The sequence below is a fragment of the Petromyzon marinus genome, unplaced genomic scaffold (assembly GCF_048934315.1).
Source record: "Petromyzon marinus isolate PM22_M1 ecotype Great Lakes invasive population unplaced genomic scaffold, UKy_Petmar_22M1.pri1.0 PM_Scaffold_48, whole genome shotgun sequence".
NCBI classification, from domain to species: Eukaryota; Metazoa; Chordata; class Hyperoartia; order Petromyzontiformes; family Petromyzontidae; genus Petromyzon; species Petromyzon marinus.
This window is the reverse complement of record NW_027423479.1, coordinates 384,276-403,079: the sequence shown is the minus strand read 5'-3', so window position 1 is coordinate 403,079 and position 18,804 is coordinate 384,276. Positions and strand designations below refer to the sequence as shown.

Genomic DNA, 18,804 nt, shown 5'->3' with positions numbered 1-18,804 from the left:
TCACTCTCCCACCCACTCACTGACCCACGCACTCAACCACTCAACCACTCACCCACCCACTCTCCCACCCACCCACTCACTGACCCACGCACTCAACCACTCACCCACTCAACCACTCACTCACCCACCCACTCACTCACCCACCCACCCACTCACTCACTCACCCACCCACCCACTCACTCACTCACCCACCCACTCACCCACTCACTCACCCACCCACTCACCCACTCACTCACCCACCCACTCACCTACTCACTCACCCACTCACCCACCCATCCACTCACCCACCCACTCACCCACCCACCCACTCACTCACCCACTCACTCACCCACTCACTCACCCACTCACTCACCCACCCACTCACACACCCACCCACCCACTCACTCACCCACCCACTCACCCACCCACTCAACCACTCACCCACTCACCCACTCACCCACCCACTCACTCACCCACCCACCCACTCACTCACCCAATCACCCACCCACCCACTCACCCAGCCGCTCACTCACTCACCCACTCACCCACTCACTCACTCACCCACCCACTCACTCACTCACCCACCCACTCACCCACCAACTCAACCACTCAATCACTCACCCACTCACTCACCCACCCACCCACTCACTCACCCACTCACCCACCCACCCACTCACCCACCCACCCACTCACTCACCCACTCACTCACCCACTCACTCACCTACTCACTCAACCACTCACCCACTCACCCACTCACTCACCCACCCACCCACTCACTCACCTACTCACTCACCCACCCACTCACACACTCACCCACCCACTCACTCACCCACCCACTCACCCACCCACTCACCCACTCACCCACCCACTCACTCACTCACCCACTCACCCACCCACCCACTCACCCAGCCGCTCAATCACTCACCCACTCACTCACCCACTCACTCACTCACCCACTCACTCACTCACCCACTCACCCACCCACTCACCCACCCACCCACTCACCCACCCACTCACTCACTCACCCACCCACTCACCCACCCACTCACTCACCCACCCACTCACCCACCCACTCACTCACCCACCCACTCACCCACCCACTCACTCACCCACCCACTCACCCACCCACTCACCCACCCACCCACTCACGCGATGGGAATGCGTCTCCCCAGATCTTTCAGGGATCCATGAGATCTGATTCCACATATCCCACACGCACTGTACATGCGCCCACAAAGACAAAGGTGTCCCGTGTAGCCTTTAGGGGCAAGTGCTATTGGTGAGTAGCGACTATGTACACACAGCACACACCACACACACCTATACACACACACGACACACAGCACACACCACACACACCTATACACACACGACACACACACACCTGTACACACACACCTATACACCGCGCCCACACACACCCACACCTATACACACACACACACACCTGTACATGCACTCACCTGTAGACACCACTCACTCACTCACCTGTAGACACCACTCACTCACACACACACTCACTCACTCACCTGTAGACACCACTCACTCACTCACGCACACACACACTCACTCACACACACTCACTCACACACTCACACACACACACACTCACTCACTCACGCACACACACACTCACACACACACTCACACACACACTCACTCACACACACTCACTCACTCACACACTCACACACTCACTCACACACTCACACACACTCACACACTCACTCATCCCCTCACGCACTCACTCACACACACACACTCACTCATTCCCTCACACACTCTCTCACACACTCACACACTGACACACACACACTCACACACTCACTCACACACTCACACACTCACTCATTCCCTCACACACTCACTCACACACTCACACACACACTCACACACTCACCCATTCCCTCACACACTCACTCACATACTCACTCACACACTCACTCACTCAAACACTCACACACACTCACACACACTCACACACGTACACACCACACACACACTCACTCACACACTCACTCACACACACCTGTACACACGCACACACACACTCACTTACACACTCACTCACACACTCACACACTCACTCACACACTCACAAACTCACACACACACACACTCTCTCACTCACTCTCTCACACACTCACACACTCACTCACACACACTGACTCACACACTCACTCACTCATACACTCACACACTGACTCACACACTCACTCACACACCCACTCACTCACTCACACACACTCACTTACACACACTCACACACACACACTCACACACACACACACTAACTCACACACACACTCACACACTCACTCACACACACTAACTCACACACTCACTCACTCATACACTCACACACTGACTCACACACTCACTCACACACTCACTCACACACACTCACTCACACTCTCACTCACACACTCACTCACACTCTCACTCACACACTGACTCACACACTCACTCACACACTCACTCACTCATACACTCACACACTGACTCACACACTCACTCACACACTCACACACACACACTCACTTACACACACTCACACACTCACACACACTCACTCACACTCTCACACACACACTCACACACTCACAAACTCACACAATCACTCACTCACACACTCTCACACACACACTCGGACACCTGTACACACGCACACCTGTACACACCTGCACACCAGTACACCTACACACACCACACCTGTACACACCTGTACACATCTGCACACCTGCACACACCACACACACCTGTACACACCACACAACTGTACACACCTGCACACACCTGTACACACACACCTGTACACACCTGCACACACCTGTACACACACCTGTACACACCTGCACACACCTGTACACACACCTGTACACACCTGCACACACCACACACACACCTGTACACACCTGCACACACCTGTACACACACCTGTACACACCTGTACACACCACACCTGTACACACCACACCTGTACACACACACCTGTACACACACACCTGTACACACGCACACCTGCACACACCACACACACACACCTGCACACTCTACACACCTGCACACACCTGTACACACACACCTGTACACACCTGCACACCTACACACACCACACACACATACCTGTACACACACACCTGTACACACGCACACCTGCACACACCTGTACACACCTACACACACCACACACCTGCACACCACACACTCACCTGTACACACCTGTACACACCTGTACACACCTGCACACACCTCTACACGCACACTCACCTGTACACACCTGGACACACCACACACACACACCTGTACACACCTGTACACACCTGCACACACCTACACACACCACACACACACAACTGTACACACGCACACGTGCACACACCTGTACACACGCACACCTGCACACACCTGTACACACCTGCACAAGCCTGTACACACACACTCACCTGTACACACATGTACACACCTACTCCCACCACACACACCTGCGCACACCACACACACACCTGTACACACCTGTACACACCACACACACCACGTACACACCTGTACACACCACACACACACCTGTACACACATGCACATGCACACACCTGTACACACCTGTACACACCAGTACACACACTCACCTGTACACACCTGTACACACCACACACACCTGTACACACACCTGTACACACCTGTACACACCTGTACACACCTGCACACACCACACACACACCACACACCTGTACACACCTGTACACACCACACACACCTGTACATACATGCACACACCTGTACACACCTGCCCACACACCTGTACACACCACACACACACACACCTGTACACACATGCACACACCTGTACACACCACACACACACCTGCACACACACACACCTGTACACACACCACACACACCTGTACACACTACACCTGTACACACCTGTACACACCTACACACACCACACACACCTGCACACTGCACACACCTGTACACACCTGTACACACCTGCACACACCACACACCTGTACACACCTGTACACACCTGTACACACCACACACACACACCTTTACACACCTGTACACACCTGTACACACCACACACATACCTGTACACACATGCACACACATGCACACACCTGTACACACCTGTACACACCACACACACCTGTACACACATGCACACACCTGTACACACCTGTACACACCTGTACACACCTGCACACACACACCTGTACACACCTGCACACACCACACACACACCTGTACACACCACACACACACACCTGCACACACACACACATGCACACACTTGTACACACCTGTACACACCTGTACACACCTGCACACACCACACACCTGCACACAGTACACACACACCTGTACACACCTGTACACACCTGTACACACCTACACACACCACACACACACACCTGCACACTGCACACACCTGTACACACCTGTACACACCTGTACACACCACACACACCTGCACACAGTACACACCTGTACACACCTGCACACACCACACACCTGCACACAGTACACACACACCTGTACACACCTGTACACACCTGTACACACCACACACACACCTGTACACACCTGTACACACACACTCACCTGTACACACCTGTACACACACCTGTACACACCACACACACCTGTACAAACCTGCACACACCTGTACACACCACACACACACACACCTGTACATACCTGTACACACCTGCCCACACCACACACACACTCCTGCACACAGTACACACCTGTACACACCTGTACACACACCTGTACACACCTGTACACACCACACACACACACCTGTACACACCTGTACACACACCTGTACACACCTGCACACACACACACCTGTACACACATGCACACACCTGTACACACCACGTACACACCTGTACACACATGCACACACACACACCTGTACACACACCTGTACACACCTGTACACACACTCACCTGTACACACATGCACACACACACACACACCTGTACACACCTGTACACACCTGTACACACATGCACACACCTGTACACACCTGTACACACCTGTACACACCTGCACACACACACCTGTACACACCTGTACACACCTGTACACACCTGTACACACCACACACACACACCTGTACACACCTGTACACACCTGTACACACCACACCTGTACACACCTGTACACACCTGCACACACCACACACCTGTACACACCTGTACACACCTGTACACACCTGCACACACCTGCACACACACACCTGTACACACCTGTACACACCTGTACACACACACTCACCTGTACACACCTGTACACACCTGTACACACACTCACCTGTACACACATGCACACACACACACACCTGTACACACCTGTACACACCTGTACACACACACCTGTACACACCTGTACACACCTGTACACACACACTCACCTGTACACACCTGTACACACCTGTACACACACTCACCTGTACACACATGCACACACCTGTACACACCTGTACACACCTGTACACACCACACACACACCTGTACACACACCTGTACACACCTGTACACACCTGTACACACACACACCTGTACATACCTGTACACACCTGTACACACTCTCTCACTCTCTCCCTTCTCCACGTGTAACCTGCACGGCCACATTCCTCTGTACTCACGAGTCAGGCCCCCACACGACTCTCTCCACGCAACCTCGCCACCCACCAATCCACCCACCAATCTACCCACCCACCAATCCACCCACCAATCCTACCTACCACCCATCCAATCCCACCACCCATGCGCCCACCCATCCACCCAACCACCAATCCACCCACCAATCCAAACACCTACCCACCATTCCACCCACCCATCCACCCACCAATCCAAACACCCACCCATCCACTCAACCACCAATCCGCCCACCAATACAAACACCCACCCACCAATCCACCCACCAATCTACCTACCCACCAATACAAACACCCACCCACCAATCCACCCACCAATCTACCTACCCACCAATCTACCTACCCACCAATCCAAACACCCACCCATTCGCCCACCCATCCACCCAACCACCAATCCACCCACCAATCCAAACACCTACCCACCATTCCACCCACCCATCCACCCACCAATCCAAACACCCACCCATCCACTCAACCACCAATCCGCCCACCAATACAAACACCCACCCACCAATCCACCCACCAATCCACCTACCCACCAATCCAAACACCCACCCATTCACCCACCCATCCACCCAACCACCAATCCACCCACCAATCCAAACACCTACCCACCAATCCACCCACCCATCCACCCACCAATCCAAACACCCACCCATCCACTCAAACACCAATCCACCCACCAATACAAACACCCACCCACCAATCCACCTACCCACCAATACAAACACCCACCCATTCACCCACCCATCCACCCAACCACCAATCCACCCACCAATCCAAACACCTACCCACCAATCCACCCACCCATCCACCCACCAATCCAAACACCCACCCATCCACTCAAACACCAATCCACCCACCAATACAAACACCCACCCACCAATCCACCCACCAATCCACCTACCCACCAATCCAAACACCCACCCATTCACCCACCCATCCACCCAACCACCAATCCACCCACCAATCCAAACACCTACCCACCAATCCACCCACCAATCCAAACACCCACCCATCCACTCAACCACCAATCCACCCACCAATACAAACACCCACCCACCAATCCACCTACCCACCAATACAAACACCCACCCATTCACCCACCCATCCACCCAACCACCAATCCATCCACCAATCCAAACACCTACCCACCAATCCACCCACCCATCCACCCACAAATCCAAACACCCACCCATCCACCCAACCACCAATCCAAACACCTACCCACCAATCCACCCACCCACCAATCCAAACACCCACCCATCCACTCAAACACCAATCCACCCACCAATCCAAACACTCACCCACCAATCCACCCACCAATCCACCCACCAATCCACCCACCAATCCAAACACCAATGCACCCCCAGCAAGTTTGTGTGGGCGAGGCTAAGAGACAGACTGAGAGTGTTGACAGCTGTGTGTGTCTGTGTGTGTGTCTGTGTGTGTGTCTGTGTGTGTGTCTGTGTGTGTGTCTGTGTGTGTGTGTCTGTGTGTGTGTCTGTGTGTGTGTGTGTCTGTGTGTGTGTGTCTGTGTGTCTGTGTGTGTGTCTGTGTGTGTCTGTGTGTGTGTCTGTGTCTCTGTGTGTGTCTGTGTGTGTGTGTCTGTGTGTGTGTCTGTGTGTGTGTGTCTGTGTGTGTGTGTCTGTGTGTGTTGAATGTTGACATTTGTCCCATCATCGTTACCGTTCGTTACCGTTAAATAAACCTGCGTGTGTGTGTGTCTGTGTGTGTGTGTGAAACTGGAGCGTGCCACTAAGAGGTGGGGCCTTACCATCAGCCCCACCAAAACTAAGCACCTGCCTGGGCATTTTGTACCATCAGACACTCCACCCCCACAACTCCCAATTGGTGATAGGGCAGATGTGGAGAGAGTGGAGAGTTTCTCATACCTGGGCAGTGTGCTTATGACCGGCTCCAGTTTAACAGCAGAGGTCTCACTCCGAATCAGTCGAGCGGCAATATCTTTTCATCGGTTGCGTAACGCTGTGTGGAAGCTACCTGGTCTGTCGCTCCGTACTAAGCTTCAGTTCTTCTCGGCCACGGTCATTCCCTCCCTTCTCTACGCTTGCGAAACGTGGACTCCCCTAATGGAACATCTTCGCCGGTTAGAAACATTTAGGCTGGCCTGCCTACGATCCATCCTGGGTTTAACCAGACTGGATTGTATGAGGAGCTCACAAATCCTTGAAAGATCTGGGCAGGGTCCCATCGGTGAGCTCCTCCGGCAGGCAAGGCTGCGATGGCTGGGTCATGTAGCCCGCATGCCCAGCCACCGCATGCCTAAACAGCTTTTGTTCGGCCGGATAGAGGGGGCTAAACGGGCGCGGCATGGGCTAGAGAGGAGATGGAGTGATGTGGTACAGGAGGACGTGGAGCTGAGTGGACTTGCCGATGACTGGTACCAGCGGTGTCAAGATCGGCCTCAGTGGAGGAGGCTCGTGAAGGACGCTACTGGGCAGTTGGAGGCAGTCGCCCTCCAACAACAACGGAGGGCGGAGGAGCGACGCTCACAACAACGAGCGGAGCGCCGGGTGGCTAAAGCACAGCAGGTTGGCACAGTAGGGGGCACAGGTGGTGCATCAGCCAGTCATCTCAGTCATCTCAGTCGACCCGTGGCACCTGGGTTTGCCCCGTGACCTCCTGCCAGCGGGCGTTCGACACTTCACGTGGCCTCAGGGTGCACATGGCCTGGCACAAGCGTCGTGGTGACGTCACCGCTACTTAGTGGCGAATGGCGGTTGTTGTTGTGTGTGCGAGTGTCAGTGTGAGTGTGTAGTCTGGCAAAAACAACCACCTACCTCCTCGTGGTGCTGGAAGGCAACGCTGTGGTGGGCAGTGCCGTGGGGGGAAGGCCAACTTAGATTGGCCTCTCCCTTCATGGCGTCTATGTCCACCACAGGGGCTAAACGGGGGCTCTGGATGGGTGCGAGGGGCTGGTAACCCCTCCACCTTCATTTAAATACCACTAATCCACGAGTTAAACTGAAATATGTAACTAATAAGCTTGTGCCGGAGGCCCCAGGGGGCCAGGCGTCTATGACGTCTCCTGGCCAAACCCCAATTGGCGGAGCCAGGAGATTGAATCTCTGCCCTAGGGGCTCCTCCAGAAACAACGAAAAGCCACTACGTGTGGCCACGTGGAATGTTCGAACGCTCACTGCGGAGGAGAGGCTGCCGCTCCTCTGTCGGGAGCTGGACCGGTACCGCCTGGATCTCTGCAGTATTCAGGAGGTCCGGTGGACCGGCTCTGGCTTCTGCCACCATGAGGGGTGGACAGTCCTCTACTCGGGGCAGGAGACTACCAAACAACAGGGTGTGGCTCTTCTTCTGAATAAAAGAATGAAGGGGGCGTGGGAGCGTGGTGGTGAGGTGTGGGAAGCTGTAAGCCCCAGGCTACTTTGGGCTCGCCTGCCCATCAACCGGAAGCGAGGAATGGTGGTCGTGGTTACTTATGCCCCCACCGAAGACGAACATCCGTAGAGGGATGCAGGCAAGGCCGATGAGTCAGATGCCTTCTATGACCTCCTATCACAGGTGCTAGCTAAAGTGGCCCCTCGGGATAGAGTCATCTTGTTGGGTGACTTCAATGCCCGAGTTGGTCATGATGCTGGCACCTGGTCTGGAGTGATTAGAAGGCATGGGCCAGATCAGCTCAATAACAACGGCAGGAGGCTGCTAGATTTTTTTGCAGCCCATGGGCTTGTAATTACCAACACGCTGTTCCGGCATCGGCACATCCACACAACATCATGGATGCAAGCCGGGTCCAAGCAAGAACATCTGCTGGACTACATAGTGACGGAACAACGGATGCGGGCCCATGTCCTTGACACCAGGACCTACCGTGGAGCTGATCTGCCCTCTGACCATCGACTAGTCATCTGTAAGATGTGCCTGCCATTCTTCCACTCCGGTGGTGGGTGGCCTGGTCTCAGCTAGCTGATGAAAGTTGCAAGCGAGAATTTCATCATCGCTTGCGGCTGGGGTTGGCATCGTCCCCCACTCCTCCAGATGTCGAGGGGAAATGGGCGAGGTTTAGGACTGTGGCTCATGCAGCTGCAATGGCTGCTGTGGGTACATGGTCCAGACCTCCCCAGAGACCCTGGCTGACAGAGGAGGTGTTCAGGTTGGCTGAGAAAAAGCGACAGGCCCACTGTCATCGGCTACAGAATCCCACGTCAGAGAATGAGGAGGCTTACCGCAGCCTTCGCTCGGAGGTTCGGAGAGCCGTGAGGCACTGCAAGGATGGGTGGTGGTCGCGGGTTGCTGAGGAAATGGAATCTGCCTCAATGGCCCGTGATCACAAATCTCTATTTAACTCCATCAAAAAGTAACCTGCAGCGCCACACCTATTACCATCATTAGGGGAAAGAACGGTGATCCAATCTCTGATCCCCAGGAACAGGTTTGCAGATTTGCTGAGCATTTCTGTGAGGTCTTGGGGGAGGGAAAATCCCTCAGCCTGGAAAACATCGTGGCACAAAGTGGGGATGACCCTGCTGAGGCTGCGGTACCTCAAATATTGGAAGAAGTCACCCCCTGTGAGTGGCTGGCTGAGGTGCCATCTGTTGAGGAAGTACTGAAGGCGATCCAGAGTCTGAGACCAGGAAAGGCACGGGGCAAAGATGATCTCCCAAGCGAAATGCTGAGGGTGGCGTTTGTGGTACAGGAGGACGTGGAGCTGAGTGGACTTGCCGATGACCGGTACCAGCGGTGTCAAGATCGGCCTCTGTGGAGGAGGCTCGTGAAGGACGCTACTGGGCAGTTGGAGGCAGTCCCCCTCCAACAACAACGGAGGGCGGAGGAGCGACGCTCACAACAACGAGCGGAGCGCCGGGTGGCTAAAGCACAGCAGGTTGGCACAGTAGGGGGCACAGGTGGTGCATCAGCCAGTCATCTCAGTCATCTCAGTCAGTCGACCCGTGGCACCTGGGTCTGCCCAGTGACCTCCTGCCAGCGGGCGTTCGACACTTCACGTGGCCTCAGGGTGCACATAGCCTGGCACAAGCGTCGTGTGTGTGTCTCTGTGTGTGTGTCTGTGTGTGTCTCTGTGTGTGTGTGTCTCTGTGTGTGTGTCTGTGTGTGTGTCTGTGTGTCTGTGTGTGTCTGTGTGTGTCTCTGTGTCTCTGTGTGTGTGTCTCTGCGAGCAGGATACACGTCCTTCATGAGTGCCAGGCTAGGTGCACGCAGCACATCCCTGATGGCGATGATGTTCTCGTGAGCGAAGCCCAGCAGGATCTTGATCTCACGCAGTGTCCGCTGGCTGTAGGTTTGATGCTCGAAGGGGCTCACCTTCTTGATGGCCACACGCACACCGCTACACCTGTCCAGCGCAGAGCTGGGGGGGGGCGGGGGGGGGAGGGGGGGGTGGGGGAGGGAGAGGGAGGGAGGGGGGAGGGGTTGAGGGGGAGGGGTGAGAGGGGGGGAGGGAGGGGGAGGGAGGGGTTGAGGGGGAGGGGTTGAGGGGGAGGGGTGAGAGGGGGGGAGGGAGGGGGAGGGAGGGGTTGAGGGGGAGGGTGAGAGGGGGGAGGGTGAGAGGGGGGAGGGGTTGAGGGGGAGGGGTTGAGGGGGAGGGGTGAGAGGGGGGGAGGGAGGGGGAGGGAGGGGTTGAGGGGGAGGGTGAGAGGGGGGAGGGTGAGAGGGGGGAGGGGTTGAGGGGGAGGGGTTGAGGGGGAGGGGTGAGAGGGGGGAGGGGTTGAGGGGGGTGAGGGGTGAGAGGGGGGAGGGGTTGAGGGGGAGGGGTGAGAGGGGGGAGGGGTTGAGGGGGAGGGGTTAAGGGGGATGAGGGGTGAGAGGGGGGAGGGGTTGAGGGGGGTGAGCTACCAGGGAGGCCAAGGCACGAGTGGGGGTAGCAGAGTTCAGGAATGCGATTGGTTATCACTGTCACACACACCTGTGTCACGTGACACACACACCTGTGTCACGTGACACACACCTGTGTCACGTGACACACACCTGACACACACCTGACACACACCTGTGTCACGTGCCACACACCTGTGTCACGTGCCACACATCTGTGGCACGTGACACACACCTGTGGCACGTGACACACACACCTGTGGCACGTGACACACACACCTGTGTCACGTGACACACACCTGTGTCACGTGCCACACACCTGTGTCACGTGCCACACATCTGTGGCACGTGACACACACCTGTGGCACGTGACACACACACCTGTGGCACGTGACACACACACCTGTGTCACGTGACACACACCTGTGTCACGTGCCACACACCTGTGTCACGTGCCACACATCTGTGGCACGTGACACACACCTGTGGCACGTGACACACACACCTGTGGCACGTGACACACACACCTGTGGCACGTGACACACACCTGTGTCACGTGCCACACATCTGTGGCACGTGACACAGGTGTGTGTCACGTGACACACACCTGTGTCACGTGACACACACCTGTGTCACGTGACACACACCTGTGTCACGTGCCACACATCTGTGGCACGTGACACACACCTGTGTCACGTGCCACACATCTGTGGCACGTGACACAGGTGTGTGTCACGTGACACACACCTGTGTCACGTGACACACACCTGTGTCACGTGACACACACCTGTGTCACGTGCCACACATCTGTGGCACGTGCCACACATCTGTGGCACGTGACACACACCTGTGGCACGTGACACACACACCTGTGGCACGTGACACACACACCTGTGTCACGTGACACACACCTGTGTCACGTGACACACACCTGTGTCACGTGCCACACACCTGTGTCACGTGACACACACCTGTGGCACGTGACACACACCTGTGTCACGTGACACACACACCTGTGTCACGTGACACACACCGTCATACAACAACAACGTTACTACAGCGCCCGTGCCATGCATGAGGAGAAGATCACGTGACAGACTCAGCAGGTGTCATGGGTTGACTGCTGTGCCAGGCTAGGTGCATGAGGAGGTCACGTGACAGACCCAACAGGTGCCATGGGTTGACTGCTGTGCCAGGCTAGGTGCATGAGGAGGAGGTCACGTGACTTGCAGTGGTGATGGTGATGGTGGTGATGATGTTGATAGTGATGGTGGTGATGGTGATGATGATACTGCTGCTGATGATGATGGTGGTGATGGCGATGATGATGTTGATAGTGATGGTGGTGATGGTGATGATGATACTGCTGCTGATGATGATGGTGGTGATGGTGATGATGTTGATAGTGATGGTGGTGATGGTGATGATGTTGATAGTGATGGTGGTGATGGTGATGATGATACTGCTGCTGATGATGATGGTGGTGATGGTGATGATGTTGATAGTGATGGTGGTGATGGTGATGATGTTGATAGTGATGGTGGTGATGGTGATGATGATACTGCTGCTGATGATGATGGTGGTGATGGTGATGATGTTGATAGTGATGGTGGTGATGGTGATGATGTTGATAGTGATGGTGGTGATGACCCCAAGGTTGTACAGTACTCTATATGGTTCCACCCGCGGTGATAAATCATTAACAGCGTTCAGACTCTGGACTCCACTACCTCGTACAGACACGCTGCCGCACCCTAACACGTGGTGTATGTGTACACACATACAACACATGTACACACACATACAACACGTGTGTACACACATACAACACATGTACACACATACAACACATGTACACACATACAACACGTGTGTACACACACACACAACACGTGTGTACACACATACAACACGTGTACACACACATACAACACGTGTGTACACACACACACAACACGTGTTGTGTGTGTACACACGTGTTGTGTGTGTGTGTACACACAACACGTGTGTACACACACATACAACACGTGTGTACACACATACAACACATGTACACACAACACGTGTGTACACACACAACACGTGTGTGTGTGTGTGTACACGTGTTGTGTGTATACACGTGTTGTATGTGTGTATACACGTGTTGTATGTGTGTATACACGTGTTGTATGTGTGTGTACACACGTGTTGTATGTGTGTGTACACACGTGTTGTATGTGTGTGTACATGTGTTGTGTGTGTGTGTACACACGTGTTGTATGTGTGTGTACATGTGTTGTATGTGTGTACACACGTGTTGTATGTGTGTGTACACACGTGTTGTATGTGTGTGTACACACGTGTGTGAGTGTACAGGTGAGTGAGTGTACAGGTGAGTGTACGAGTGAGTGAGTGTGTAGGTGAGTGTACGAGTGAGTGTACAGGTGAGTGTACATGTGAGTGAATGAGTGTACAGGTGAGTGTACATGTGAGTGAGTGTACAGGTGAGTGTACATGTGAGTGAGTGTGTAGGTGAGTGTACGAGCGAGTGTACAGGTGTGTGTATAGGTGAGTGAGTGAGTGTACAGGTGTGTGTACAGGTGAGTGAGTGAGTGTACAGGTGAGTGTACATGTGAGTGAGTGTACAGGTGAGTGTATAGGTGAGTGAGTGAGTAAGTGTACAGGTGTGTGTACAGGTGAGTGAGTTTACAGGTGAGTGTACATGTGAGTGAGTGAGTGTACAGGTGAGTGTACGAGTGAGTGAGTATGTCGGTGAGTGTACGAGCGAGTGTACAGGTGTGTGTATAGGTGAGTGAGTGTACAGGTGAGTGTACTTGTGACTGAGTGTACAGGTGAGTGAGTGTACAGGTGAGTGCACGAGTGAGTGAGTGTGTCGGTGAGTGTACAAGGGAGTGTACAGGCGTGTGTACAGGTGAGTGAGTGTACAGGTGTGTGTATAGGTGAGTGAGTGTACAGGTGAGTGTACATGTGAGTGTACAGGTGAGTGTACGAGTGAGTGAGTGTGTAGGTGAGTGTACGAGCGAGTGTACAGGTGTGTGTACAGGTGAGTGAGTGTACAGGTGAGTGTACATGTGAGTGTACAGGTGAGTGTACGAGTGAGTGCGTGTGTCGGTGAGTGTACGAGCGAGTGTACAGGTGTGTGTACAGGTGAGTGTACATGTGAGTGAGTGAGTGAGTGTACAGGTGAGTGTACATGTGAGTGAGTGAGTGTACAGGTGTGTGTACAGGTGAGTGAGTGTACAGGTGTGTGTACAGGTGAGTGTACATGTGAGTGAGTGTACAGGTGAGTGTACGAGTGAGTGAGTGTGTCGGTGAGTGTTCGAGCGAGTGTACAGGTGTGTGTACAGGTGTCTGTACATGTGAGTGTACAGGTGTGTGTACAGGTGTGTGTCCAGGTGAGTGAGTGAGTGAGTGTACAGGCGTGTGTACAGGTGAGTGAGTGTGTCGGTGAGTGTACGAGCGAGTGTACAGGTGTGTGTACAGGTGAGTGAGTGAGTGTACAGGTGTGTGTCCAGGTGAGTGTGAGCGTTGTGAGGTAGGCACGTGCTCCTCACCAGACCATGCCGTAGGCTCCCTCTCCAATGTAGGTGAGCCCCGTGTACCTTGGGCCCACCTCAAACACTTGCCCCTTCACAATCTCAGGCACACCCTTCGACATAGCTCCTGCAGCAAGGGAGAGAGCACTCTGTACACAGGTAGGTGTGTACAGGTGTGTGTACAGGTGTGTAAGGTGTGTACAGGTGTGTACAGGTGTGTGTGTGTGGGTGTGTGTGTGTGTAGGTGTGTGGGTGTGTGTACAGGTGTGTAAGGTGTGTGTACAGGTGTGTACAGGTGTGTGTGTACAGGTGTGTGTAGGTGTGTGTGTAGGTGTGTGTATGTAGGTGTGTGTGTGGGTGTGTGTGTGTAGGTGTGTGTGTAGGTGTGTGTGTAGGTGTGTACAGGTGTGTAAGGTGTGTACAGGTGTGTACAGGTGTGTGTAGGTGTGTGTACAGGTGTGTGTGTGTGTGTGTACAGGTGTAGGTGTGTGTAGGTGTGTACAGGTGTGTACAGGTGTGTGTGGGTGTGTGTGTAGGTGTAGGTGTGTGTAGGTGTGTGTGTAGGTGTGTGTAGGTGTGTGTAGGTGTGTACAGGTGTGTGTGGGTGTGTGTGTAAGTGTGTGTGTAGGTGTGTGTGTAGGTGTGTGTGTAGGTGTGTGTAGGTGTGTGTAGGTGTGTGTACAGGTGTGTAAGGTGTGTGTGTAGGTGTGTACAGGTGTGTGTAGGTGTGTGTAGGTGTGTGTGTGTAGGTGTGTGTGTGTGTAGGTGTGTGTAGGTGTGTGTGTGTAGGTTTGTACAGGTGTGTGTGGGTGTGTGTTCAGGTGTGTGTACAGGTGTGTGTGTGTGTAGGTGTGTTTAGGTGTGTGTACAGGTGTGTGTAGGTGTGTGTACAGGTGTGTGTGTGTAGGTGTGTGTGTGTAGGTGTGTAGGTGTGTGTAGGTGTGTGTGTGTAGGTGTGTGTACAGGTGTGTGTGGGTGTGTACAGGTGTGTACAGGTGTGTGTAGGAGTGTGTGTGTACAGGTGTGTGTGTGTGTGTGTAGGTGTGTGTGTAGGTGTGTGTAGGTGTGTGTGTGTTCAGGTGTGTGTAGGTGTGTACAGGTGTGTGTACAGGTGTGTGTGTAGGTAGGTGTGTGTAGGTGTGTACAGGTGTGTGTGTGTAGGTGTGTGTAGGTGTAGGTGTGTACAGGTGTGTGTGTAGGTGTGTGTGTAGGTGTGTAGGTGTGTGTGTAGGTGTGTGTACAGGTGTGTGTAGGTGTGTGTAGGTGTGTGTGTGTAGGTGTGTACAGGTGTGTAAGGTGTGTGTGTGTAGGTGTGTGTGTGTAGGTGTGTGTAGGTGTGTGTGTACAGGTGTGTACAGGTGTGTGTGGGTGTGTGTACAGGTGTGTGTGGGTGTGTAGGTGTGTGTGTGTAGGGGTGTGTAGGTGTGTGTGTACAGGTGTGTACAGGTGTGTGTGGGTGTGTGTACAGGTGTGTGCGTGTGTAGGTGTGTGTGTGTGTAGGTGTGTGTAGGTGTAGGTGTGTGTAGGTGTAGGTGTGTGTAGGTGTGTGTACAGGTGTGTGTACAGGTGTGTGTGGGTGTGTAGGTGTGTGTGTGTAGGTGTGTGTAGGTGTGTGTGTGTAGGTGTGTACAGGTGTGTGTGGGTGTGTGTAGGTGTGTGTGTGTAGGTGTGTGTACAGGTGTGTGTGTGTGTGTACAGGTGTGTGTGTACAGGTGTGTGTGTAGGTGTGTGTAGGTGTGTGTAGGTGTGTGTGTGTAGGTGTGTGTGTGTAGGTGTGTGTGTGGGTGTGTGTGTAGGTGTGTGTAGGTGTGTGTAGGTGTGTACAGGTGTGTGTGGGTGTGTGTGTAGGTGTGTGTGTAGGTGTGTGTGTAGGTGTGTGTAGGTGTGTGTACAGGTGTGTAAGGTGTGTGTGTAGGTGTGTACAGGTGTGTGTAGGTGTGTGTAGGTGTGTGTGTGTAGGTGTGTGTAGGTGTGTGTAGGTGTGTGTGTGTAGGTTTGTACAGGTGTGTGTGGGTGTGTGTGTGTGTTCAGGTGTGTGTACAGGTGTGTGTGTGTGTAGGTGTGTGTGTGTAGGTGTGTAGGTGTGTGTAGGTGTGTGTGTGTAGGTGTGTGTGTGTAGGTGTGTGTACAGGTGTGTGTGGGTGTGTACAGGTGTGTACAGGTGTGTGTAGGAGTGTGTGTGTACAGGTGTGTGTGTGTGTGGGTGTGTGTGTGTGTGTAGGTGTGTGTGTAGGTGTGTGTAGGTGTGTGTGTGTTCAGGTGTGTGTAGGTGTGTACAGGTGTGTGTACAGGTGTGTGTGTAGGTAGGTGTGTGTAGGTGTGTACAGGTGTGTGTGTGTAGGTGTGTGTAGGTGTAGGTGTGTGTAGGTGTAGGTGTGTACAGGTGTGTGTGTAGGTGTGTGTGTAGGTGTGTGTGTGTAGGTGTGTGTAGGTGTGTGTACAGGTGTGTGTAGGTGTGTGTAGGTGTGTGTGTAGGTGTGTACAGGTGTGTAAGGTGTGTGTGTGTAGGTGTGTGTGTGTAGGTGTGTACAGGTGTGTGTAGGTGTGTGTACAGGTGTGTGTGGGTGTGTAGGTGTGTGTGTAGGTGTGTGTAGGTGTGTGTGTGTGTACAGGTGTGTACAGGTGTGTGTGGGTGTGTGTGTGTACAGGTGTGTGCGTGTGTAGGTGTGTGTGTGTGTGTGTAGGTGTGTGTAGGTGTGTGTGTGTAGGTGTGTGTGTGTGTAGGTGTGTGTAGGTGTGTGTGTAGGTTTGTACAGGTGTGTGTGGGTGTGTGTGTGTGTTCAGGTGTGTGTGTGTAGGTGTGTTTAGGTGTGTGTACAGGTGTGTGTAGGTGTGTGTGTACAGGTGTGTGTGTGTGTAGGTGTGTGTGTGTAGGTGTGTGTAGGTGTGTGTGTGTAGGTGTGTGTACAGGTGTGTGTGGGTGTGTACAGGTGTGTACAGGTGTGTGTAGGAGTGTGTGTGTACAGGTGTGTGTGTGTGTGGGTGTGTGTGTGTGTAGGTGTGTGTGTAGGTGTGTGTAGGTGTGTGTGTGTTCAGGTGTGTGTAGGTGTGTACAGGTGTGTGTACAGGTGTGTGTGTAGGTAGGTGTGTGTAGGTGTGTACAGGTGTGTGTGTGTAGGTGTGTGTAGGTGTAGGTGTGTACAGGTGTGTGTGTAGGTGTGTGTGTAGGTGTGTGTGTGTGTAGGTGTGTGTGTAGGTGTGTGTACAGGTGTGTGTAGGTGTGTGTAGGTGTGTGTGTGTAGGTGTGTACAGGTGTGTAAGGTGTGTGTGTGTAGGTGTGTGTGTGTGTAGGTGTGTACAGGTGTGTGTAGGTGTGTGTACAGTTGTGTGTGGGTGTGTAGGTGTGTGTGTGTAGGTGTGTGTAGGTGTGTGTGTGTGTACAGGTGTGTACAGGTGTGTGTGGGTGTGTGTGTGTACAGGTGTGTGCGTGTGTAGGTGTGTGTGTGTGTGGGTGGACAGTCCTCTACTCGGGGCAGCAGACTGCCAAACAACAGGGTGTGGGTCTTCTTTTGAACAAAAGAATGAAGGGGGCGTGGGAGCGTGGCGGTGAGGTGTGGGAAGCTGTAAGCCCCAGGCTACTTTGGGCTCGCCTTCCCATCAACCGGAGGCGAGGAATGGTGGTCGTGGTTACTTATGCCCCCACCGAAGATGAACATCCGTGGAGGGATGCAGGCAAAGCCGATGAGTCAGATGCCTTCTATGACCTCCTGTCAAAGGTGCTGGCTAAAGTGGCCCCTCGGGATAGAGTCATCATGTTGGGTGACTTCAATGCCCGAGTTGGTCATGATACTGGCACCTGGTCTGGA

The 18,804-nt window shown here is 53.8% G+C and overlaps 2 protein-coding genes across 10 annotated transcripts in view; both read right to left on the bottom strand.

The window, feature by feature from the left end:
• Window positions 1-18,804, bottom strand: part of LOC142923397 (uncharacterized) — a 38,496-nt gene that overhangs the window by 12,931 nt on the left and 6,761 nt on the right. The window lies entirely within an intron of this gene.
• Window positions 1-18,804, bottom strand: part of LOC142923385 (mitogen-activated protein kinase 1-like) — a 64,079-nt gene that overhangs the window by 38,656 nt on the left and 6,619 nt on the right. For 8 of the 9 annotated variants that reach the window (XR_012940712.1, XR_012940714.1, XR_012940713.1 and 5 more), the window contains exons 2-3: window positions 15,017-15,147; window positions 10,816-10,998 (exon numbers count right to left, since the gene is read on the bottom strand). Coding sequence is in view for 2 of the 9 variants with exons in the window: in XM_076064472.1 (XP_075920587.1) it covers window positions 10,816-10,998; window positions 15,017-15,120 (287 nt within the window). In the remaining 7 variants the exon portion in view is untranslated. The remainder of the gene's footprint in view (window positions 1-10,815; window positions 10,999-15,016; window positions 15,148-18,804) is intronic. The other variant, XM_076064473.1, reaches the window with a different exon arrangement.